The 25,793-nt window shown below is 37.4% G+C and overlaps 1 protein-coding gene across 3 annotated transcripts in view; it reads right to left on the bottom strand.

Annotated features, from left to right (window-relative positions):
• Window positions 1–7,640: 7,640 nt before the first annotated feature.
• The window catches only part of BRMS1L (BRMS1 like transcriptional repressor), a 50,837-nt gene continuing 32,684 nt past the window's right edge, over window positions 7,641–25,793 (bottom strand). The window contains exons 5-10 of one of the 3 annotated variants that reach the window (XM_029236265.1): window positions 16,050–16,146; window positions 14,911–14,994; window positions 13,944–14,008; window positions 12,838–12,877; window positions 10,625–10,751; window positions 7,641–9,245 (exon numbers count right to left, since the gene is read on the bottom strand). In XM_029236265.1, the coding sequence (XP_029092098.1) occupies window positions 9,128–9,245; window positions 10,625–10,751; window positions 12,838–12,877; window positions 13,944–14,008; window positions 14,911–14,994; window positions 16,050–16,146 (531 nt within the window). In that variant the 3' untranslated portion in view covers window positions 7,641–9,127. Of the gene's footprint in view, window positions 9,246–10,624; window positions 10,752–12,352; window positions 12,580–12,778; window positions 12,878–13,943; window positions 14,009–14,910; window positions 14,995–16,049; window positions 16,147–25,793 lie in introns of those variants that run through there. The other 2 variants (XM_029236266.1, XM_029236267.1) reach the window with 2 other exon arrangements.

The raw sequence follows: 25,793 nt of genomic DNA, 5'->3' as shown, positions 1-25,793 counted from the left end.
TATATGTCAGAAAGCTGTGCTTCTAACTTTACATTTTTCCCTGGTCAAAAATAAACAACCCATGACTAACCTCTTTCATTCTTCATGTAAAATTTCTGAGTGCCTAAGAGAGATGGCCATAAAAAATGATAAAAATAAATTCTACATAATTATGAAAATTAAAGTTGTATTTACTGTGGTTAATAGTCATTTATTAGTATACTACAATCTTAAAAATAGAGTTGAATAGTTTAAAATAGAGTTAATAAAATTAAGTGGAGAGATAAAATTAAATCTTAAAATTCAGATCATCCATATTAACAATTTCTAAACTGATAATTACTCCTGTGTCAGCATGGTATTGGAAGATATTTAAAATATCATCATTTATCTTGCTCAAAAAACTTAACTATTTTGTGTATTTACCCACTAATACATACAGTACCTGTTTATTTTAACTTTAATCTAGAAAGATTATAGAAAGTCTATGCTTCCCAATTTTCAAAGCTCTAATAATCGTATGCCTATATACTGAGGTCACTAAAACATCACCCTAACTTTGGGTATAACTCAATGTTTCAATGACAATGTTTATACCCTAAGAGAAGGAACTATGACACAATCTAGTTCTAGATCTTTATATAAAAGATCAGTGAAGTAATTCATTTTCCAGTGTGAATTAATATTTATTAATTTGCTATTTATAAATATTCTTTATTAAATTATCAGCTAGGCCATTCCTGATTAATAACAGTCTAGAGATTCTATTGATTATAAGTAGATTATTGGGTAAAACACAACCATACAAAACTATTTTAAGAATGCTGAGGATAAAATTGGAGAAGTGGGGAGCAAAGCTTACAACAGGGTTATTGATTTAATAGACAAATTAAACTATTTACTGCCACATCCCTTCAGAGCACTTTGATCTGTACAAAAAGTTCTAATGTTTCCTTTTTTAATTCCACACTGTTTCTGTAGTAACTCTAAAGCATATAATCCGTTGCAATGTTCCTAAGCCTTTTACATGGTGAATTCTTTTCAGTCAATAAACAGTAATAACAACATAATGCTTGTTTCGAACTTTATCTTCTTCCTGAATATCCCTTAATTAGTACGCAACAGAATTAAATGTGACTGCAGTCTCACTATACGATTTTGAATAATTAGAAGAAAAAATACAAATTCCAAACTAAGCACCTAAGTCTTGTAAGAATTTACTGCCACCTTCAGGTTTTAATCAAAATGCAATCGTAGTACAGCTTTTACATTTCCAGGAGACAGTCCCTGGTTAATGTAGTTAAAATATTAACATTATTTTCTGGTTTGGGAAACAAAGTGCTATCTAAGTTAGACTGCAGTACAAATGTCTTTCATGAAATACCCTTTCACCTTGTCTTTCATGATTCTTCTACAATGTAATTGAAAATCAAAGCCTACAGTATTTTATCAGTCACTATAACTATAATTACATACAGGGAGCTCCCAGAACACTGTCCAGAATATACCTAAGTATCTTCAGACTAAATCTAATTTAAAAAGCTCTTCAAACAAAACAGTTTTAAAGGTTCCATGTGTCAGTGCCCTCCAGCCAAAGACGACCAGGAACACACCTATAGTTAAACAAGTTGGGTTTCTCGCTCACTGCAACGAGGGAGCGCACACACCATGGGGGCTGTGGGTGTCTGAGAAAGGTGGTGTGAGAAAGGACTTAGAAGATTTGGACTTATAGTGGGAGATTTGGGGCTGTGTTCATGGAAGTGGGGCTTGGCTCTGGATGGGGTACTGTCAGGAAGTGGGGGCACTTCTGTGATTGGGCACTTTAATAAATCTTATTTATAAGGCAGGAGGAATGAAACAAGGCCAAAGCCATCATGGATAAAACAGCAGCAGCTGTTCATATTAGCCAGGATAGGGGAAGCTTTCAGATTTTTGTGGTTGGCAGGCTGACCTTGGTTTTGTCTATACTTACACAAGATTATGAGGGGGAGCGGGGTCTTGGTTTTTTCGTCTCACTTCATCGCGGGCACAGAGCGGCCTTGTTTGATGTTGATGTTCTATGCAATTGTTTATGCTCAACAGAGCACAAAGGCAAGTGCCAGACAGATCCCAGTTGTCAGGGACTGCTTTTCTTTCTCAGGGGAACGTTTGCAATTCTACCAATACCTTTAGTGTTGTTCCTTGAATTTGTGGTGAAATCATAAAAGTTTATTATGTTTTTTTAAGATGGAAATCAATAGAATTTGAAGCCCTGGTGTTCATGATAAATGTTGTAAGCTAAAAAAAAAGAAATTAGAAGGAGGGTATTTATTAGAAGACTCATGTAACATGAGGAAGATTGGGTGCAGGTGGACTGTGGGTTAGCTGGAAGCAGGAAGTTAAATGCCAAGAACAGTCTCTCATCTCTTCAGCTCTCCATGTCATCTTTCCCCACAGGGCAGGAAACTTAATTGCCTATTGCTTAATTGTCTTCCCAGTTACATTTAAAAAGGGAGACTGACTCTCTTTCCACAGATATAATTTGAAAGATCCCAGGGGAGGATTCCAGCTGGGGCAGCCTGAGTTACAGACCCACCTAATCTAAACAACTGTGACCAAGAATGGCAGAGCATGAGAGAGATGGATGCTCCCATTGGAAGCACATGGTTGGGGAAGAAACAGTTTCTGGAAAAAGTAGAACTGGAGGGCTGGGCAAAAGAACTGAAGTTCAGCCAGGAGTGAAAAAATCAGTTCTGGGTTTTAGAAATAAAATACCTGCTATAGGCAGTACTCTTTACAATAGTCAAGACATGGAAGCAACCTAAATGTCCATCGACAGATGACTGTATAAAGAAGATATGGTACATATATACAATGGAATATTACTCAGCCATAAAAAAGAACAAAATAATGCCATTTGCAGCAACATGGATGGACCCAGAGAGTATCATACTAAGTGAAGTAAGTCAGACAGAGAAAGACAAATATATCACTTATATGTGAAATCTTAAAAAAAATGATACAAATGAACTCATTTACAAAACAGAAATAGACTCACAGACATAGAAAACAAACTTATGGTTACCAAAGGGGAAAATGGGGGGAGGGGGATAAATTAGGAGTTTGGGATTAACAGATACACACTACTATGTATAAAATAAACAACAAGGACCTACTGTATAGCACAGAGAACAATACTCAGTATCTTGTAATAACCTGTAATGGAAAAGAATCTGAAAAAGAATATATATATATATATTTTTTTTTTAATTTTTAAAGGTGATTAATAAAAAGTCTTAACATTAAGAAAAAAGAAAAAGAGAAGCACAGAAGAGTACGTATAATATTCCTTTAATGTAAATAAAGGGTCCTGCTTTGCCTTATTTTATTTACCTAGCAGAAAAACAACCAATGTAAGTCATGGAATCTTTTAAAGCTCAAAATGGAGAGAGAAAAAGAGGAAGTCCAGAGAACTAGGAGAGGACACAGGAGGCATCTTGCAGGCAGTGGACAGACCAGCATCCTCTCCTTCTTTGGTCTCCCCTCACCTCGGCAGCCTCACAAAGAGTGGACTTGGGCCATGACCATGACTGGTGCTAAGAACTCCCTTGAGCAGTCACACCAGGAGGAGGGAGAGGAGAGCTCTACAGGAGGGGAAGGGGAATGAGCAGACACAACCCTTGGGCTCCCCTATGAGAAGCCTGAAACCTCCCAACAGACCCTTGGGCATGAGGGACGGTACAGCTCAAGGGCGTATAGGAAAGGCTCAAACCAATTTGGCCCTGACATGGTACTGTTATTATTTATACATATATAAGTATATTGATAAAATACGTATAGGTTAACACCATGGAGGGTAAGCTTCAAATCAAAAACTGCTATAGTGGTGGGGGAGTGGGGGGGGGAAGAACTGGGAGATTGGGACTGACATATACACACTACTATGTACAAAATAGAGAACTAATGAGAACCTGCTGTATAGCACAGGGAACTCCACTTCGCTGTACAGTAGAAACTAACACAACATTGCAAAACAACTATACCCCAATAAAAAAATAAATCTAAAAAAAAATTGCTGTAGCCAATGAATAATTTAAACAGTACCTGAAGTTTTTTTTAAATCGTCTTTCCTTAATAAGTGCAATTACCCATAAATGTACTTAAACATAATACACTGAAATCATAAATTTATCTTCAAAGAAGTGAAAACACTTCACTATCTTTGCCATTACCAATAACATTTTCATATTTGCTCAATAATAAGCGAAATATATTTCTTTCAACATCCCACTAATAGCAGGTATCATTTAGCCTCTGCCTGAGGATCTGGTTTTCTAAGCCGTTTAACATAAATTATAATCTTTACTAGCAGAGATGAAATGCTACCATGTGGCCTGCTTCTGGACTAGAATTATGGCTCTTCTCTCTTCAAGAGAATGCAACAGTCTCCTGGCAAGTTCACCCACTTCAGACTTCTATTAGATACAGAAAAATGGAAAAGGAAAGGAAAGATGAACTCTAAAGACTGTTACTACATAACTTTTCCCCTTGACCTTCTTTAATAAATTGTGTCTTTGAAAGAGAATATATTAACTTCAAGTTTAGGAACAAAGAAATTTTAGACTTATAGTTGCTTTCTAGTTACAGATAGATGATAGATAGACAGAAAGAAGATAGATGATAGATAACGTATATAACATATATACATTTTTCAGGAAGATTAGCAACTTGAGATAATCAACTAAGTTTAAGACCATTCAAAATATAAGTTCTGCCACAATCTTTTGCCTTGCATACCTTGAGGAAAAAAACCCCAGGAATTCCTAATATATGGTAAATTTATAAAGTAAGCATATCAGAATTCTGACATTTATGTTCATTTTGTTTCAAACATGAAAAATATTAAATAATGACTTTCTGTTTATATACTAAACATAGTTCCTGGCACATGGCAGGCATTCGAATTACCAGTGTTATTATCACTGGCTGCCCGTGAACCAGGGTCCACACTGGTCCAATAAACTGGGCAGAGTAGCAAAGTACATAATATAGAAAGAACTTAGAGGGGGGCTGTGGACCAGGCCTGCACAGCGAGATCCTGGTCAGCAGAGCACCAGGAAAAAATAAAATCAAAAATAAGGTACTAAAAATAGAGTTGCCATGATCCAGCAATCCCACTCCTGGGCATATATCCAGACAAAACTATAATTCAAAAAGATACATGCACCCCTATGTTCATAGCAGCACTATTCACAATAGCCAAGGCATGGAAACAACCTAAATGTACATCGACAGATGAATGGATAAAGAAGATATGGCATATGTATACAATGGAATATTAACCATAAAAAAGAATGAAATAATGCCATTTGCAGCAACGTGGATGGACCTAGAGATTAACATACTAAGCGAAGTAAGTCAGAGAGAGAAATACAGATACCATATGATATCACTTATACGTGAAATCTAAAATATGACACAAATGAACATATCTACAAACCAGAAACAGACTCACAGACACAGAAAACAGACTTGTGGTTGCCAAGGGGGAAGTGGGGCTGGGGAAGCATGGGTTCAAAGTTTGGGACCAGCAGATGCAAACTATTATATATAGAATGGATAAACAACAAGGTCCTACTGTATACTACAGGGAACTATATACAATATCCTGTGATAACCCATAATGGAAAAGAATATGAATATATATATGTATAACAATCATTTTGCTGTATATCAGAAATTAACATGACACTGTAAATCAACTATACTTCAATAAAATTTTTTTAAAAATAAGATTATAACAATGTGTCCGGTACAATACCAGGAAGGGGCTATCTCACAAGAGGACAGGTGACCCCTTCAAGTTTCGACAAAACCATCTTTTGATTCCAAGTTTGCTTTCACACAGATTTTCCTAGAAGGAAAAAATATGCCAAGTAGTTGACTTGAGGAGTCTGGTCTCCTTCTCAGTGAAAATTATTAAACTGACACTCGGCTGTCACTTCAATCCACTGTGAATGGGTCGGTCTAACTCCCCCAGAGCTGTCAACTCAGGCATGTTATTAGTTTGATAGAGCTGCCATAACAAAATACCACAGGCTGGGTGGCTTAAACAACAGAAATGTATTTTCTCACAGTTCTGGATGTTAAAAGTCCAAGATTGAGGTGTTGGCAGGTTCGGTTTCTCCTGAAGCCTCTCTCCTTGGCTTGCAGGTGGTGGACTTCTCACTGTCTTCACATGGTCCTTCCTCTGTGTTCACGTATCTGCTGTCCAAATTTCTCTGTGTCCAAATTTCCTTTTATAAGGACATCAGTCAGACTGGATGAGGGCCCAACCTAACACCCATTTTAACTTAATCACCTCTTTAAATGCCCCATCTCCAAATACAGTCACATTCTGAGGTAATGGGTGTGATGGCTTCAAAATATGCATTGGAGGGGCGGGGGGAGATACAATTCAGCCCACAACAGGGCATATGAATAAAGTTTAAGTTTCTGGGCCTATGAAGTAAGGGGCAAGACTCTGAGCCACAGTGACCAATGAGGGAAACCGCCCCAATTTAATCCCACCTGACATATCAGGCACACTTCCTGTAGTTCATCTATGAAGACAATATAAGGAACATACATTTTCCCTAACCTCATTCTGAGCTTTTGCGTTCTTTGAAAAATATTTTACATTTCCTTACATTTAGCAGTTAAAATCATTTATATTCCAACTTGGCAAGAGACTACATAAATCCTAACTAGTGTATTCATTCATCCTACAACCATTTTCCTTATCAATTCATTTTAGTTCATTTTTAGTGTACTGGACTTACTGGATCCAAAAACAAAATCAGAAATAACCAACATCCCTGTTCTTCTTTTTACATAATTATCAAGTATTTAAGATTGTACATGGTTCTGTCAGTGGCGTTTGAGTTCTGAGTAACAGCACACATATCAAAACAACTTTTACGTGAAGAAGTTTGCAATGAAAAGTACTCAGTGTCCAGTGAGAAGAAGGGACAGAATGAGGAATGTACATTAGTGTTTGCTAATAATTATTAGTGATGAATTGGATTACTGATGATTAGATTCTTTTAAGGGGAAATGTCGAGAAGGGATAGACCAAACATGAAATCCTGGAAGCTGTGACAGTTAAGGTCCATATATTGATACTAAGACAGAGTCTGATTGTAAACGAAGTACCAGCAGCTGCTAGATCACATTTTGCAGATTCTAACTAGACCGTTTTTGACCAGAAGTCAAATGGCAAACTGCCAACAATGAAATATATTTTATAGTATTTCAATCATAGACAAGCATACACTTACCTGAATCAGTATCAATATTATGGAAAAGTTACATATGATATAAACATTGAAGTTCTGAAAGTAAATGTACTAAATCATAGTCAGTTTTTAAAATAAAGACTTTCTACTTAAAATTTCAGAACTTACACGGTACATTTTTATTAAAGTAGAACATATATGCATATATTTAAATTAAATATAACTTAGCTGCCTTAAATATCTAAATATACTCCAATAGAGGTTGAATTGTGGTTTAGGGATGCAGAAACATTTGTTCAACACTCCAACACTCCATATCTATTAATGTAAATTGCCTTAAATCCTTCTTAGAAGTAGACAGGTTATAAATAATAAAAGTGCACAAGTCATTCAAGACACTACGAATGACACGCAAACACATCTTTTTATTATATACTAAATTTAAAAATCCAAATATTATTAAAAATGCTTATGAAACATTGTATACATAAGTACTGTCAAATACTATCAGATTATGACATTATGTACATTTGCTAAGGTTAATTAGAAACAGAACAACGTACATAACTGCTGATAATTAATTTCAGAAGTCAAATATTTTAACATTTGGCAACTGTGAAGTAGTGATCTGCACAGGAAGATGTTTGCAGAGGTAAAATAGCGAGAAAACAAATGGAAAAATGCAGATATTCCTGCCCTAAGTGTTAATAAGTAGATGTCTTCCTCATCCTCTTAAGTCTCAATATAACAGAAATTAAAGTGCACAAGACCACCAGGAATACCTGATTTGGTTGTACCCTAATATATACTACAGCCAATTGTGCTGCCATATTGAGGGTTTCAATTCCCTGTACTGTTCCTGAGGTTTTAGAAGTTAATTTTGAATGTGACTAGGGGAAGAGAGGCCAATACTTTCTAAATTGCACCAAGTGGCCTTAAAGTGTAGAAACACCAAAGATAAAAATATTAATTTGGGAATAGATTCAAGGAGATCATCCCTGTCTATTTTGCCCTAGGAATAAAATTAGGATACGAACCTAGTTTTACCTCTGGAAAATGCTTACTAAAAATCTGTTTCAAAAGATCAGACATGTACAGCAAGCACCACAATACTGTCAGTTACTGTCCACCACTTACATACTGCATCATAAATACCAGGCGTATATACCTGCCCCCTAAAGGTTCACTAGAAATAAAGGTAGAATCATGTTATTACTTGACACTAATATTTCTAATCAACATGAAGTATAATTTGTAAAAATAGGTCACCTCCATACAATCAAGGAAAAGGAGAAGGAAAGCTGCTAGTCTACAAAAGTGCTCCTTTTAGCTTTCAAACCCAATAGCTTAATTTCGGGTAAAACAAGATTGCAAAGTAAGGCCATCAGTTCTAAATAAGCTGATGATGCCATCTATACATACTCACGTACATATGTTTAAATTTCAATTCTGATTTGACACAAATGTACTATTACAAACCATTTATAGGAAACATTTTATAGGGCTTATTTACAAATATATGATCAGTGACAAAGACACTGAAAATCAAGAAAACTGCAGATAAACGTAGCCATTGCTAACATAGTTCACTAAAGGTAAGACAGATTTACATAAAAACCAAAGAAAAAAGTTTAGTAAGAAACCCCTACCATATATACCTATTGGTCACTGGGCCAAAAAGGCAAATAAATGTAATGATCATGATTAAACTTTTATCACTGTCTCTTTCAATAACATATCAACATGAGGTCTATTTAGAGTACTACCTACAAATACACAGTCTCTCATGATTCGATGAGAATATTAAGTTACTGAATATATTTTTTTATTCCCATGGCACATCATACTTGGTAACACTAATAAGGTAGATTTAGATAACACTTAAATCATGATTACGAATGTTTAATTGAATATTTTCCTTTCTGTAGCTGTGAAATGTAAAGCTTAGATTTGCTTCCATCAGGCCTCTTAAACCAAACTTCATCATGGTTAATTGTTGTAATTACAGCACTAAAAAGAAAAAAAATACGAATGAATGAATTACAATATGCCTTCTCCACTCATTTTAGAGCACAAACTATAAAACCAAAATAGCTGGACTATAAGAGTAGATTCAGGTATGTAATTGTCATTTACCGGAATGCTATCAGCAGGGCATGCTGCCAAAAATATCACATTCAGCAACACTTAATAGATAATCTCCTTTCTTTTCTTAATAGAGTTGGTAAAACTTACTACTAGAACTATTAAAAGCACATTGTCCCTAACTCCGTTCCCACCCCACCTCCAAAAGAAGAAAAAGTGGAGCTAACACCACTCCTTATGTAGTATTACACCTCCAACTCATATCAGCCTTGGCAGTAGGAAATCTTTCAAATGCCAAACTTAATTCCCAGTGTCAAGCATCTGTGGTACTTGTACAGATTTTTTTTAACACTACTAATCTTTACATAGACATCTTTCTAAAAATATATGTCTTTAATCCTCTTTTATGCTATTTCATCTCCTTTTTAACCACATTTATGCTAAGTAGTAGTAGTTAAATGTCTCAAAAGCAATAAGATAAAGCAAAGAATCCATGGGTATCATGTATAACCTAGTAATTAATTAGCTCAATGAGCTTCTATGAGAAAAGTTACTATACACACTGATCCTGAAATGAGTATTCTATACTAAACGCAAACACTTTATTTACTACTGATGCCTAGAAAAAGATAGTTTCTTACTGTAGAAGGTTACTACTCTGAGAATTAAATCCTAAACTACTAAAGGAATTAAAGCAGCAATGGGCAATAATATTTTCCAAAGGCCACACCAGATAAAACTTATAAGGCTCTGTAAATAATTATATAAACTTTATTTAAGCCTAGACAGATTTTTTTTAAAAGGCAATTTTCAGTTTTCAAGTTATACTTTAATTCCCACTACTCTAAGTTTTTGTTAATTTTCAATTCCTTTTCCATGCTAATTGAAGCAAATTTTTAATCTAAAATACTGTAATATACCCCAAAAAGTTAAGGATTAATAGAGCCACACTGTGGCAGCATAGTGTCAAATTCATAACAGTCTGGATTAAAGGTCATAATATTAGGATCATAGCAAGTCATCTATTATAAGAATTAATAAATGGGATTTCTTACCTGGCTAAATAATTCCAACATTTCCATTTGTGTTAATGCTTGTGTCCATGAACTTAATATGTAACTCTGGTGTATAAAATTAATACTGGTGTGTAAACATGCTAATCAAATCATATGTCAAGAGAAAAAAAGAATCCATATGGAATTAATAATGTATTATGAATGCACTATGGAAGCAGCAAATATTTACTGACAACAATGTGGTAAACTCTAATACTGAGTAGCACTGAAATGATAAAGGCTTTTTACCTTGTAGGACATTCATCTTTTTTGTCAATACATATTGTCTGTCCACGTATATACCATTCACCATCATAATACAATCTTCCCTCTTCGGATCTAGCACTGTGCAGGTGTTTTTCCAGTTTCACAGGTGCTAAAGGGATCAGTTCAAAAACTGTTATATTAATAAGACATTGTCAGAAGAAAAGTGCAGAACATTAATTATTAACACCAACCCATGCATATATGTGAAAAAACACTAACAATATTTCTTAGATAACAAACCTAAATCTAATAAAAACAAGAGAATTTCATTTCTTACATTTTTATATAATTCATTCAGTTTTTAATATAGCTATTTAATAAAGCTAAACAATATATAATAAATCAATTAACTAGACAAGTGTAAGAAGGAGAAGCAGATATATTATCAATTACTAGTGCCAACTTTAAGTGAGATATAAAATCTGAATTGTCATATTTCTACTGAAAATTATATTTTCCACATTTTCTCCCCTGCAGCTGACACTTCCAAAAAAGCAAAGTTTAATAAATATTCCAAGAGTTCCCCAGGACTTTGATTCTAAAAAGGAAATGTCCTCAAGTAGAACTTCCATTTTGAAATCCTAGAAATGGTTTGAGATTCACCAGATAAACTCATGCAGAGAAAAAAAATGTTCTTTATAGAAACACACTGTCAAAAGCATACCATGAAATACACACCTCTGCATCATTCAAATGTCACCACCTCAGAAAGGTCTTCCCCAACCACTCTACCCACTCCTCAGTTAATCTTCATCACAGCTTTATATTTCCTTCATAGCAATTATTACAATTTGTCAGTATCTGTTAGTTATCTATTTACATATACATTATTATTCTGCTTCCCCCAAAGGAAGTTCTAGGAGGTCCATCTGTTGCACCATTGTATTCCCAGAACCTCAAATAGTGCCTCCTATATAGAAGGTGTTCAATAAGTATTCACTCATTCATTCGTTCAACAAATGTTTTCTGAGCACTGCGACTAAAAGAGATGTTTCTGACCTTTGTGGAGCTTACGAGTCTCTCAGGAGACACGTAAACATGTAAACAATCAATAAAAAATTACAAATTGTGTTAAGTGCCATGAAGAAAACAAATAGTACACATGCTAAAGATAACAGGGGTCGGGGAGGAGACCCACTCAACAGTGTAGTGAGACTCTTAAAGGAATCCATGACTCAAAAATGTTCAGAATATAGGTAGTTATTACCCTTCCACCTAATTCCCAAGGGAAGCAGTTTAGTACAATATTGCTAACAATTTCCTGACATCATATAACGTTTAAAAGAATCCTTGGGTTAAATATAAAATAGAAATTGATCTCTTATAGATTATCTGTTGGGATACGACTCTTTGTGTTTAAAACATGTTTTATTTAAAATTCTTGCTTCATTGTTCTTAGGATTAGGAAACCTCATATACAGTGAAAGTAGGCAGAAACAGAGAAAGTTACCCTAGACAATAATGCCCATCACTACTTTGGCAGTGATTTCAGACTTTCCAAAAAATTGTGAATAGTATAATTTGATATAAATTTTACTAAGGCATATCAGAATGTGTAAATCGTAGTGGTGTGTAAATTTTCTTGATGAATCCCACTGCCAGCACTCTAATCTCTCGCCTAGAAAACACAGGCACAGAAGAAATTTTGCCCACAATTCCAGAGGATTCACAGGCTCCCTGAAGGCCATCCACGGACTCCTAAAACCTCCCCTACAGAATTACTGAACCCATAAAAAACACTAAGTACATACTTTTAAAATTACTGATCCATTATCAGCAATTGAAATGTAGTTGAAACACTAAAAGAAGAAATACATTCCATTCAGAAATCTTGAAACTTTTACATGAGACAAAGACTCCAGAAGAATTCCTCATAATTCTGGGGACAGTGTTCACTGATGAAATGAAACCAGTGATAGGGGACTGACTTAAAAAGTCTCCACAGGGCTTCCCTGGTGGCGCAGTGGTTGAGAGTCCGCCTGCTGATGCAGGGGACACGGGTTCGTGCCCCGGTCCGGGAAGATCCCACATGCCGCAGAGCGGCTGGGCCCGTGAGCCATGGCCGCTGAGCCTGCGCGTCCGGAGCCTGTGCCCCGCAACGGGAGAGGCCACAACAGTGAGAGGCCCGCGTACCGCAAAAAAAAAAAAAAAAGTCTCCATAGCGAAGATTTCTGAACTCAGACTAAATGACTTACGTTCTGTTTTCACTCTGTGTGGACCCAGTGTAGCCATTGCCTTAATTTAAAAAAAAAAAAGAAGAAAGATGTCTGAGTTCATAGGCAAAGTATATTTTAGTTTCTATTTAATATATACAACACTACTGATAAGCTCAATAACAAAAACAGTGAAATACGATCTTTAGCTGCTTCAATAAATTGGTAATATCTAAGACCATAGGAATATATAAAAAGAATAACAATTTCTCCTAGAGGTGTTATCAATATCCGAAATAATCTCAAATTCTCAACTAAGAAGCTTCTGAAAATAGAAAAACTTAATAAGAAAACAAGTCTCCACTTTCAAACAAGCACAGAAAATCCTATAATGCTTGAATGTTTAAAGACAGGATGTAAGACATATGATAAGGGTTCAAATATTCACTTTCGTTTATTCAACGAATATTTATTGAGTGTATTCCATGAGCCATTATCAGGCTAAGAACTAGGCACAGAATGGTAATTTATTATTATTTTGGGGTAACTTAAATAAACGCTTTTCTGCACTTTTGCATGAATTATTAATTACATTATCACAGGAAAATACAGTCAAACAGATGACATGCATCTCTTAAAATACTCTTGCAGGGACTTCCCTGGTGGCTCAGTGGTTAAGAATCCTCCTGCCAATGCAGGGGACACAGGTTTGAGCCCTGGTCTGGGAAGATCCCACATGCCGCGGAGCAACTAAGCCCGTGCACCACAACTACTGAGCCTGCATGCCACAACTACTGAAGCCCGTGCGCCTAGAGCCCATGCTCCGCAACAAGAGAAGCCAATGCAGTGAGAAGCTTGTGCACCGCAACAAAGAGTAGCCCCCTGCTCGCCATAACTAGGGAAAGCCCACGCGCAGCAACGAGCACCTAACGCAGCCAAAAATAAATATAAACAAACAAATAAATAAATAAATTTATTTTAAAAACTCTTGCAATCCACTATTATCTGTATTAGTATTAACTGTCTTAGAGAGACTGTTGCAAAGTAAAGCATATTTACAATATTTTGATGTATTAGTGAAAAATCATAGACTCTTAAAAAGTAGACTATAAAAAATATACTTGCATTCCATTGCTCTTTAATCATACCTTCCTTATTGTTGTCCAGTCTTCAAGAATATCAAGATCTTGTAGCATATAAACTATATACGGACGTTGAAAAGTCAAGGTCAATTTAGCTGTAAGAATTTCACATTTTGAATTATACTTCCAAACTTCTGTTTTTCAGAGAATGGAACAATGACCTCCGGACAAAAACCTTCAGCATGCTGAATTCTGACTTCAAATTATTCTTCAAAAAACTTAGTACCAGGATAAATATGTTCCAGTACTTCAGATGTTATAGCCATATTCCCTTAGTCCTATGGTATCAAGGATAGCAAGATACACCACCAACCTAATCACTGGTTTGAGCTGGGGGGAAAAAGGCAGGAGCGAGGGGAGGGTACCAAAGGGAATGCCAAGACTGAATGCATATACTAATTTAATTTAAAGACACTCCACTTTCAGAGACATTAAAAATGTTAAAAAGTACACATGAGGGCTTCCCCGGTGGCACAGTGGTTGAGAGTCCGCCTGCCGATGCAGGGGACGCGGGTTCGTGCCCCGGTCCGGGAAGATCCCACATGCCGTGGAGCAGCTGGGCCCGTGAGCCATGGCCACTGAGCCTGCACGTCCAGAGCCTGTGCTCCGCAACGGAAGAGGCCGCAACAGTGAGAGGCCCGCGTACCGCAAAAAAAAAAAAGTACACATGAGAATTAAGCAATCATGCTACATACTAAACAGCTGCTTCATATCAAAGCCCTTGTGGTCTACAAAAGCCATATTAATTTCAAAGCTGGGACCGTTACTAAATTTCTACTCCTTCCGTACTCCTCTTAATCTAAACTATACCGTTGTGCCTTCAATCGGTTTTATAAATCATCTTTTGCTTATTACAGGATCATGCAAATAAAGACAATGTATACTAACAAAAGTTACAAAGATATGCACAATGCAAAAATGTACATTAAAACAAAACAAAACAAAAAAACCCAGAAAATTTGAAAAAGGATATCTGAAACCACAACTGGCTTCTTTTTGTCAGGACTGAAAGGGTCCTTCCTCTTTTTTCTTGACTGAAGCTCATCGTTCCACAGCTCTGGCAAGTAAATAGAAATTAAGTATTAGCTGATTTCTAGAGATCAAAGGAGGAAAGAAAGACTATATAATTTCATAGTAGCAAAATTTCATTGGTGTCTATGTTTATATACTGTATGTGTATACTATACATATATATATGACTATACATAATTTCATGAGCAGTTATATATTTTGAATTTTCCTCTGCTTTTATTAGAGCAGAATTCAACTTGGCACTTAGTGACTAATAAGTGATAAACATATGTCAGGCACTTTGGTAAATATACATCGCATGAATGGTCTCGACTAATCCTCAAAGCTACCTCTGAGGCAGATAGTCTCATCGCTTCAATTATAGGAGGAGACTGATTTAGAAAAGCTAAAGTGACTGTCACTTGTAGTCACCCAACTACAAGTAAGGCATCATTAGAGCTCAGCTGGTCCACTCTGTCTACTCCATATCAGAGAAATAGAATTTATAACAAGTAAAATAATACATATGCAAGAACAATAGGATAACCCAGTAAATCTTCCATCCAGTGTAGAAAGCCTTTCCACAGTACCTCTGAAAAAGCCATTTCACTTTGGACTGATCTAATTAGTAGTAAGTATTTCCTTTTCCTGAGACAAAAATCTGCCTCCCTGGAAAGTCCATCCATTTGTCCTAGTTTGTGTGGGACCAAAGAGAAAAGGGTTTTATTCCTTCTTCCACATGACAATCTTTCAAGGCTTAGAGGAAAGAACATATACTACAGCTGTCTTCCAATACTATTCTTATGTTTTAATAATATTCTTACTATTCTTGTAGTATACTATCTTATGCCTATAGTTCCTGTCTCACTTCTGTTTTGTTCCCTTTCATGTGCTCCATTTTCTACGTCTTTCTGAAGTGTGAGTCCAAATCAAAGCAACGATCACAATCATATCAGATTCTTTAGCAGTCTTGCCCCTTCCTCTCTCATTAGGACACTTCATTTACATAACATATGTAAAGGAGACTACATACAGCGAGACACCTCAGTAAACCAAAGGTTTAGTGTCACTTAAACATGACAGTCACAGCATTCCCCTCACCTGAGGTAATATCAATGCTATGCCTGTCCTCTTCAAGCCTTCTTATCTTCTCCTCTAGTTCACTCTGCACTGTATCATATAACAAAAGCTTTTCACTCTGAAAAACAAAAAGAAAGCAGATCACACATAAGTAGAAAGAACAAATCGGTCTATCTTAACTAAAAGTACCAAATAACTCACTCTTAAAAGTATTTTAACATATGGCGCTTTTGTTTAATTTCAACTTAAAAATTTTAATGATAAAATGTCAAATATATGAATAAACTAACACTAGAAAATATAGAATCTAAATATAGGGAGAACTATATACAATTAAATTGTTTAAGAACATCTAAATTTATATGTGATAAATAAAGAGGCAAATATTTACTTTACAAAAAAACTCATAGTAAGCTCCCATGGCCCCTTTTAAATATAAGCAGGTCCCACCTGTACCACAATGGAGACCTTGTCCTATAAAGTATATCATTATAAAATGGATCACTTTTTCTCATCAGAACAATTCCCTGTTAATATCGCAGAATCATATTAAAATAGACTAATATATCACCAGGAGAAAAATTCAAATCTAAACTTTACAATTATTTTAAACAATTCAATTATAGTCAAAATCCTAAAATTACAGATTAATTATATCCAAATCTTTCAACAAAACTACAGAAAGATTGAGTCACTTGCTAAGAGACAAGACTGTTCACTAGTAAATCAGACTAGAATCCAGGTCTACTACTTCTAGCCCACTGTATCCCTTATTTTAAAAGCCATAGAACGCACATCAGTATAATATATAGATTTATTATATAAAAAGCTATGACAGATTCCCACCCACCCACCACACCCTTATCTCTAGTAAGGATATCAGCCTATTGGGCCAGATATATAGCTAGATATGACTGTCTCATAGAGGCCACTAGAATGCAGTTAGTTATGATTTCTTGTGGATGGCATTAGCCATGCCCATTTTCAGCATTCCCAGTGTCAGTTATGAAGTCCTCTCTTTTGGGTTTGAAATTTAGAGTCTACACATGCTTGAAGGTTCTCCTGAGTGGTGGAGAAAAGATGGCTTTTGTCAGGTTGAAGCAATCCAGGAGCTAGAGAGAAAGCAAAGCTGAAGAAGACTAAAACTAGATCTCATATGAAAAATTACCTCATTACATGCTACTCTCTATGCTTACTTCCTTTCACTTACCCCTCTGCCTTTGGCAAAGTCTAACAGATATTCTAGCCTTATCTACATTGTATTACAAGAATTGGGAAATGTTATGTAGCAGAGAAAAAGGGAGAGCAGGCTGTGGCCACAGTCAAGATCATGTGACAGCTATAAATAGAGCCGGATTCTCCAACCAAAGATGACTCTGAATGCTAAGCAGGAGTGATAAAGCTTTTGCTTTTAAGAATATTTCAATTTTAAAAAAACTTTTAAGTAAAAATAAAAATTAACATTAAAAAAAAGAATATGGAAGTTTAACTGCTGCATTCTCTTTGCTTTCCATTGATAAATTTGCCCTAGGCCAAGCAGAAATTCTAAAATAAATCTACCAATCATTCTTTACAATTTAAAAAAAAAAGCCACAATGGGACTAAAATGTTTGAAGCTATCTCTAAAAATATAATAGGTATATTTTAAAGTATACAAATAGAAGTATCTTGATTCTATCCTCACTGTTATTTCTTTGATCTTCTCTCCCTTATCCCCAACCCCTCAACAACTTTCCCTGAGAAGGAAAGTCATAATGAAGCAGCTAAAAGACACCTAGAAAAGAAAGAGGCATCCAAACTCCCTTGCTTTGGTGCCTGTAGAGGCCTCTATAGTCAATAGATAACTTAGCTTTTTTAAAGTATTACTAATTATAATTACATGTTTGGCTTCAAAATCCCACAACCCTCCAATCTCCACACCTATACTTAGTGAACCTGCTCACTGAGCCCTTTCGCAGGCTGACACCTATGCTCCTTCTCATCAGGGCAATGCCAGGGAGCCCCAGGAAAGTGGCTCCAAGGTTCCGTGTTTGTACTCGTCTCCCGCTGGCCTGGGTTCAGAACCAACTCCCTTTCGGCAGTTCCCTGACTTAGGCACCTCACAGTTCCCAACCTGGAATGGAGTCCTCGGAGATTTTCAAAGACTAGCATTACCAGAGAGCAAACCATATTAAAAAGCTACAATCATTTTTTTTTAAAGTGGGATACACTGGAAAGAAAAGATAAGCAGAACAGAATTTAAAAGCCAAGAAATAGACCCATTGGTTATGGGAAATTTTATGAAAAGGGTGACTTTTCAAATCATTTGGAAACCTGATGACAATAAACGACAACAGAAAAATAAGTTTAACTATATAGAGAAAAACTCAGGTTCTTTGCCTCATGTTATACAAAAAAATTAATGGACTAAAGAGTTAAATTTACGAAATGAAATCCAAAAGAACTAAAGGAAAGGGACTTCCCTGGTAGTCTAAGGGTAAAGAATCCGTCTTCTAATGCGGGGGACACGGGTTCAATCCCTGGTCAGGGAACTAAGATCCCACACGCCATGGGGCAACTAAGCCCACGGGCCACAACGACTGAGCTCCTGTGCCTTGACGAGAGAGCCCACGTGCCACAAACTACAGAGCCCACGCACTCTGGAACCCACGCACCACAACTAGAGAGAGAAGACCCAGCCGCCACAACAAGAGAGAAGCCCGTACGCTGCAACGAAGAGCCTGCGCAGCACAACAAAAAGATCCTGCATGCCTCAATGAAGATCCCATGTGCCGCAACTAAGATCTGATGCAGCCAAAAAATAAAGAAAGAAAAAATATCAGCTTCAAAGAACTAAAGGAAAGATGGGGACTCTTTATTTGATGTTGGGGTGAGAGAAGTCTTTCAAAGCACAAAAATTAGAAGGACAAGTTATTTTTTTAAAACTATGCACACAGAAATTAAAAACACATTAAAAAGCAAACAAAAGTAAGAGGAAGGCAATAAAAAAATATTTACAACATGACAAAGGCCTAATAACCATAAGATGGAATTAAACAAGCATGGATAAGCCAGTAAGAAAAATCTAAATACTATCCATACTCACTGCCAAAATCACCCAAAAAGAGAGACAGAAAACACAACTGCAAATTAAAATGTGCATTATGTGATATTATTTTTCACTTGACAAAGTTGTTTCATTCTTTTCAAGTATAATAAACAATGCCAACCGATACGGAGAATATAAACCAACTCAACAATTTGGAAAGTAATTTAGAAACAAGTATTGAGGACTTTACTGATTGTATCCTTTGATCTAGTAATTACACTGAAGATTCCATCCTAAGGAAATAACAACCTCGACCAATGCTGTATGGAAAAGGATGCTCACAACAGCAATACTTGTAATGCCAAAAACTAGGAACAAAGTAAAATCCAGTAATAGAGTATTGGCTACATAAATGATTGTACATCCATACTACTACTCTGCAGACACCAAAAATTCAGAATTCAAAAAGTAGGGAGAAACTGCTAGAGTAAGATTACAAATGAACCCAGATCATAAACTCTCTCTTCCCTAAGACATAATGAAATAAACAAAAATATGTACAAAATAAATCAACAAACCACACTTGTAGTTATCAGACAAAGGAAGAGGCACAATGTCATGCCATAATCTCTGAACATGGTGACTAAACTGAGACAGAACCCCAAGACCTGCATTATGTACACTACACACATGCGTGCACTTCATAAAGAAAGAATATGAGAGAAGGGGGAATATTCTGAAAAGTCTGAGTTATACTTCCAAATCTAGAAAGAAATGAAGGAGGGTCTGGATGGGGGAAAATACATGAAAAGCCCTAGAGACAGAAAGCCCTCTTCATCATGGTAGGCTCACCAGTGAGAAGAAAACTTCCACAGCTCAGCAGCTGACAAGCTCTGCACATAGGCAGATTGTACTGACTCACTCTTAAATATGAATGATGTCCAAAGGTGACTAGTTATTTGTGAAAAGCATCGAAATGAAAGACAGAGACAAACAAACAAAAAAGAAGTATAAAGAAACAGACACAAGTCAAGACACAGAAAAAAAATTCAAAACAACTACATTTAATACCCATAGAGGAAAGCGATTACACCCATAAGGAAAGAACAGGAGTTCGAAAAAATATTAAAAAATGAGTAATCAGAGGGCATAAGTGCTCTTGGAAATTAAACACATAATAGAAATAAAATATTTAGTAAAAGGAGTGGATGAGAAAGTTGAATATGCTCTAAAAAAGAATAAAATAAGGAGACTTCCGGGAAGATGGCGGAAGAGTAAGACGCAGAGATCACCTTCCTCCCCACAGATACACCAGAAATACATCTACACGTGGAACAACTCCTACAGAGCATCTACTGAACGCTGGCAGAAGACCTCAGACCTCCCAAAAGGCAAGAAACCCCCCACGTACCTGATTAGGGCAAAAGAAAAAAATAAACAGAGACAAAAGGATAGGGACGGGTCCTGCACCAGCGGGAGGGAGCTGTGAAGGAGGAAAAGTGTCCACACACTAGGAAGCCCCTTCGCGGGCGGAGACTGCAGGTGGCAGATGGGGGGAGCTTCGAAGCCGCGGAGGAGAGCACAGCAACAGGGGTGCGGAGGGCAAAGCGGAGACATTCCCGCACAGAGGATCAGGGCCGACCGGCACTCACCAGCCGAGAGGCTTGTCTGCTCACCCGCCGGGGTGGGCGGGGCTGGGAGCTGAGGCTCCAGCGGCTTCAGTCGGAGCGCCGGGAGAGGACTGGGGTTGGCGGCGTGAACACAGCCTGCAGGGCGTTAGTGCACCGCGGCTAGCCGGGAGGGAGTCCGGGGAAAAGTCTGGACCTGCCGAAGACGCAAGAGACTTTTTCTTCCCTCTTTATTTCCTGGTGCGCAAGGAGAGGGGATTAAGAACGCTGCTTAAAGGAGCTCCAGAGACGGGGGCGAGCCGCGGCTAAAAGTGCGGACCCCAGAGACAGACATGAGACGCTAAGGCCGCTGCTGCCGCCACCAAGAAGCCTGTGTGCGAACACAGGTCACTATCCACACCCCCCTTCCGGGGAGCCTGTGCAGCCCGCCACTGCCAGGGTCCCGGGATCCAGGGACAACTTCCCCGGGAGAACGCACAGCACGCCTTAGGCTGCTGCAACGTCACGCCGGCCTCTGCCACCGCAGGGCCCGCCCCGCACTCCGTGACCCTCCCTACCCCCTGGCCTGAGTGAGCCAGAGGCTCCGAATCAGCGGCTCCTTTAACCCCATCCTGTCTAAGCAAAGAACAGACGCCCTCCGGCAACCTACACGCAGAGGCGGGGCCAAATCCAAAGCTGAGCCCCTGGGAGCTGTGAAAACAAAGAAGAGAAAGGGAAATCTCTCCCAGCAGCCTCAGAAGCAGCGGATTAAACTTCCACAATCAACTTGATGTACCCTGCATCTGTGGAATACATGAATAGACAACGGATCATCCCAAATTAAGGAGCCGTGTGGATGAAAGGCTCTTGGTGCTGCAGCCAGGAGTTAGTGCTGTGCCTCTGAGGTGGGAGAGCCAACTTCAGGACACTGGTCCACAAGAGGCCTCCCAGCTGCACATAATATCAAACGGCGAAAATCTCCCAGAGATCTCCATCTCAATGCCAACACCCAGCTTCACTCAACGACCAGCAAGCTACAGTGCTGGACATCCTATGCCAAACAACTAGCAAGACAGGAACACAACCCCACCCATTAGCAGAGAGGCTGCCCAAAATCATAATAAGTCTACAGACACCCCAAAACACACCACCAGACGTGGACCTGCCCACCAGAAAGACAAGATCCAGCCTCATCCACCAGAACACAGGCACTAGTACCCTCCACCAGGAAGCCTACACAACCCACTGAACCAACCTTTGCCACTGGGGACAGACACTAAAAACAACAGGAACTACGAACCTTCAGCCTGCAAAAAGGAGACCCCAAACACAGTAAGATAAGCAAAATGAAAAGACAGAAAAACACACAGCAGATGAAGGAGCAAGATAAAAACCCACCAGACCTAACAAATGAAGAGGAAATAGGCAGTCTACCTGAAAAAGAATTCAGAATAATGATAGTAAAGATGATCCAAAATCTTGGAAATAGAATGGACAAAATGCAAGAAACAGTTAACAAGGACCTAGAAGAAATAAAGATGAAACAAGCAACGATGAACAACGCAATAAATGAAATTAAAAGTACTCTAGATGGGATCAATAGCAGAATAACTGAGGCAGAAGAACAGATAAGTGACCTGGAAGATAAAATAGTGGAAATAACTACTGCAGAGCAGAATAAAGAAAAAAGAATGAAAAGAACTGAGGACAGTCTCAGAGACCTCTGGGACAACATTAAATGCACCAACATTCGAATTATAGGGTTCCAGAAGAAGAGAAAAAGAAAGGGACTGAGAAAATATTTGAAGAGATTATAGTTGAAAACTTCCCTAACATGGGAAAGGAAATAGTTAATCAAGTCCAGGAAGCACAGAGAGTTCCATATAGGATAAATCCAAGGAGAAATACGCCAAGACACATATTAATCAAACTGTCAAAAATTAAATACAAAGAAAGCATATTAAAAGCAGCAAGGGAAAAACGACAAATAACACACAAGGGAATCCCCATAAGGTTAACAGCTGATCTTTCAGCAGAAACTCTGCAAGCCAGAAGGGACTGGCAGGACGTATTGAAAGTGTTGAAGGAGAAAAACCTGCAACCAAGATTACTCTACCCAGCAAGGATCTCATTCAGATTTGATGGAGAAATTAAAACCTTTACAGACAAGCAAAAGCTGAGAGAGTTCAGCACCACCAAACCAGCTCTACAACAACTGCTAAAGGAACTTCTCTAGGCAAGAAACAAAAAAGAAGGAAAAGACCTACAATAACAAACCCAAAACAATTAAGAAAATGGGAATGGGAACATACATATCAATAATTACCTTAAATGTAAATGGACTAAATGCTCCCACCAAAAGACACAGATTGGCTGAATGGATACAAAAACAAGACCCTTATATATGCTGTCTACAAGAGACCCACTTCAGACCTAGAGACACATACAGACTGAACGTAAGGGGATGGAAAAAGGTATTTCATGCAAATGGAAACCAAAAGAAAGCTGGAGTAGCAATTCTCATATCAGACAAAATAGACTTTAAAATAAAGACTATTAGAAGAGACAAAGAAGGACACTACATAATGATCAAGGGATCGATCCAAGAAGAAGATATAACAATTGTAAATATTTATGCACCCAACATAGGAGCACCTCAATAAATAAGGCAAATACTAACAGCCATAAAAGGGGAGATCGACAGTAACACATTCATAGTAGGGGACTTTAACACCCCACTTTCACCAATGGACACATCATCCAAAATGAAAATAAATAAGGAAACACAAGCTTTAAATGATACATTAAACAAGATGGACTTAATTGATATTTATAGGACATTCCATCCAAAAACAACAGAATACACATTTTTCTCAAGTGCTCATGGAACATTCTCCAGCATAGATCATATCTTGGGTCACAAATCAAGCCTTGGTAAATTTAAGAAAATTGAAATTGTATCAAGTATCTTTTCTGACCACAACGCTATGAGACTAGATATCAATTACAGGAAAAAATCTGTAAAAGATACAAACACATGGAGGCTAAACAATACACTACTTAATAACGAAGTGATCACTGAAGAAATCAAAGAGGAAATCAAAAAATACCTAGAAACAAATGACAATGGAGACACGACGACTCAAAATCTATGGGATGCAGCAAAAGCAGTTCCAAGAGGGAAGTTTATAGCAATACAATCCTACCTTAAGAAACAGGAAACATCTCAGATAAACAACCTAACCTTGCACCTAAAGCAATTAGAGAAAGAAGAATAAAAAAACCCCAAAGTTAGCAGAAGGAAAGAAATCATAAAAATCAGATCAGAAATAAATGAAAAAGAAATGAAGGAAACGATAGCAAAGATCAATAAAACTAAAAGCTGGTTCTTTGAAAGGATAAACAAAATTGATAAACCATTAGCCAGACTCATCAAGAAAAAAAGGGAGAAGACTGAAATCAATAGAATTAGAAATGAAAAAGGAGAAGTAACAACTGACACTGCAGAAATACAAAAGATCATGAGAGATTACTACAAGCAACTCTATGCCAATAAAATGGACAACCTGGAAGAAATGGACAAATTCTTAGAAAGGCACAACCTGCCAAGACTGAATCAGGAAGAAATAGAAAATATGAACAGACAAATCACAAGCACTGAAATTGAAACTGTGATTAAAAATCTTCCAACAAGCAAAAGCCCAGGACCAGATGGCTTCACAGGCGAATTCTATCAAACATTTAGAGAAGAGCTATCACCTATCCTTCTCAAACTCTTCCAAAATAGAGCAGAGGGAGGAACACTCCCCAACTCATTCTACGAGGCCACCATCACCCTGATACCAAAACCAGACAAGGATGTCACAAAGAAAGAAAACTACAGACCAATATCACTGATGAACATAGATGCAACAATCCTCAACAAAATACTAGCAAACAGAATCCAACAGCACATTAAAAGGATCATACACCATGATCAAGTGGGGTTTATTCCAGGAATGCAAGGATTCTTCAATATATGCAAATCAATCAACATGATACACCATATTAACAAACTGAAAGAGAAAAACCATATGATCATCTCAATAGATGCAGAGAAAGCTTTTGACAAAATTCAACACCCATTTATGATAAAAACCCTGCAGAAAGTAGGCATAGAGGGAACTTTCCTCAACATAATAAAGGCCATATATGACAAGCCCACAGCAAACATCATCCTCAATGGTGAAAAACTGAAAGCATTTCCACTAAGATCAGGAACAAGACAAGGTTGCCCACTCTCACCACTCTTATTCAACATAGTTTTGGAAGTTTTAGCCACAGCAATCAGAGAAGAAAAGGAAATAAAAGGAATCCAAATCGGAATGGAAGAAGTAAAGCTGGCACTGTTTGCAGATGACATGATACTATACATAGAGAATCCTAAAGATGCTACCAGAAAACTACTAGAGCTAATCAATGAATTTGGTAAAGTAGCAGGATACAAAATTAATGCACAAAAATCTCTGGCATTCCTATACACTAAGGATGAAAAATCTGAAAGTGAAATCAAGAAAACACTTCCATTTACCATTGCAACAAAAAGAATAAAATATCTAGGAATAAACCTACCTAAGGAGACAAAGACCTGTATACAGAAAATTATAAGACACTGATGAAAGAAATTAAAGATGATACAAATAGATGGAGAGATATACCATGTTCTTGGATTGGAAGAATCAACATTGTGAAAATGACTCTACTACCCAAAGCAATCTACAGATTCAATGCAATCCCTATCAAACTACCACTGGCATTTTTTACAGAACTAGAACAAAAAATTTCACAATTTGTATGGAAACACAAAAGACCCCAAATAGCCAAAGCAATCTTGAGAATGAAAAACGGAGCTGGAGGAATCAGGCTTCCTGACTTCAGACTATACTACAAAGCTACAGTAATCAAGACAGTATGGTACTGGCACAAAAACAGAAAGATAGATCAATGGAACAGGATAGAAAGCCCAGAGATAAACCCACGCATATATGGTCACCTTATCTCTGATAAAGGAGGCAGGAATGTACAGTGGAGAAAGGACAGCCTCTTCAATAAGTGGTGCTGGGAAAACTGGACAGCTACATATAAAAGTAT

The sequence above is a fragment of the Monodon monoceros genome, unplaced genomic scaffold (assembly GCF_005190385.1).
Source record: "Monodon monoceros isolate NGI ecotype Baffin Bay Population unplaced genomic scaffold, NGI_Narwhal_1 Super_Scaffold_21, whole genome shotgun sequence".
NCBI lineage: Eukaryota > Metazoa > Chordata > Mammalia > Artiodactyla > Monodontidae > Monodon > Monodon monoceros.
This window is presented reverse-complemented; position numbering and strand designations above follow the sequence as displayed.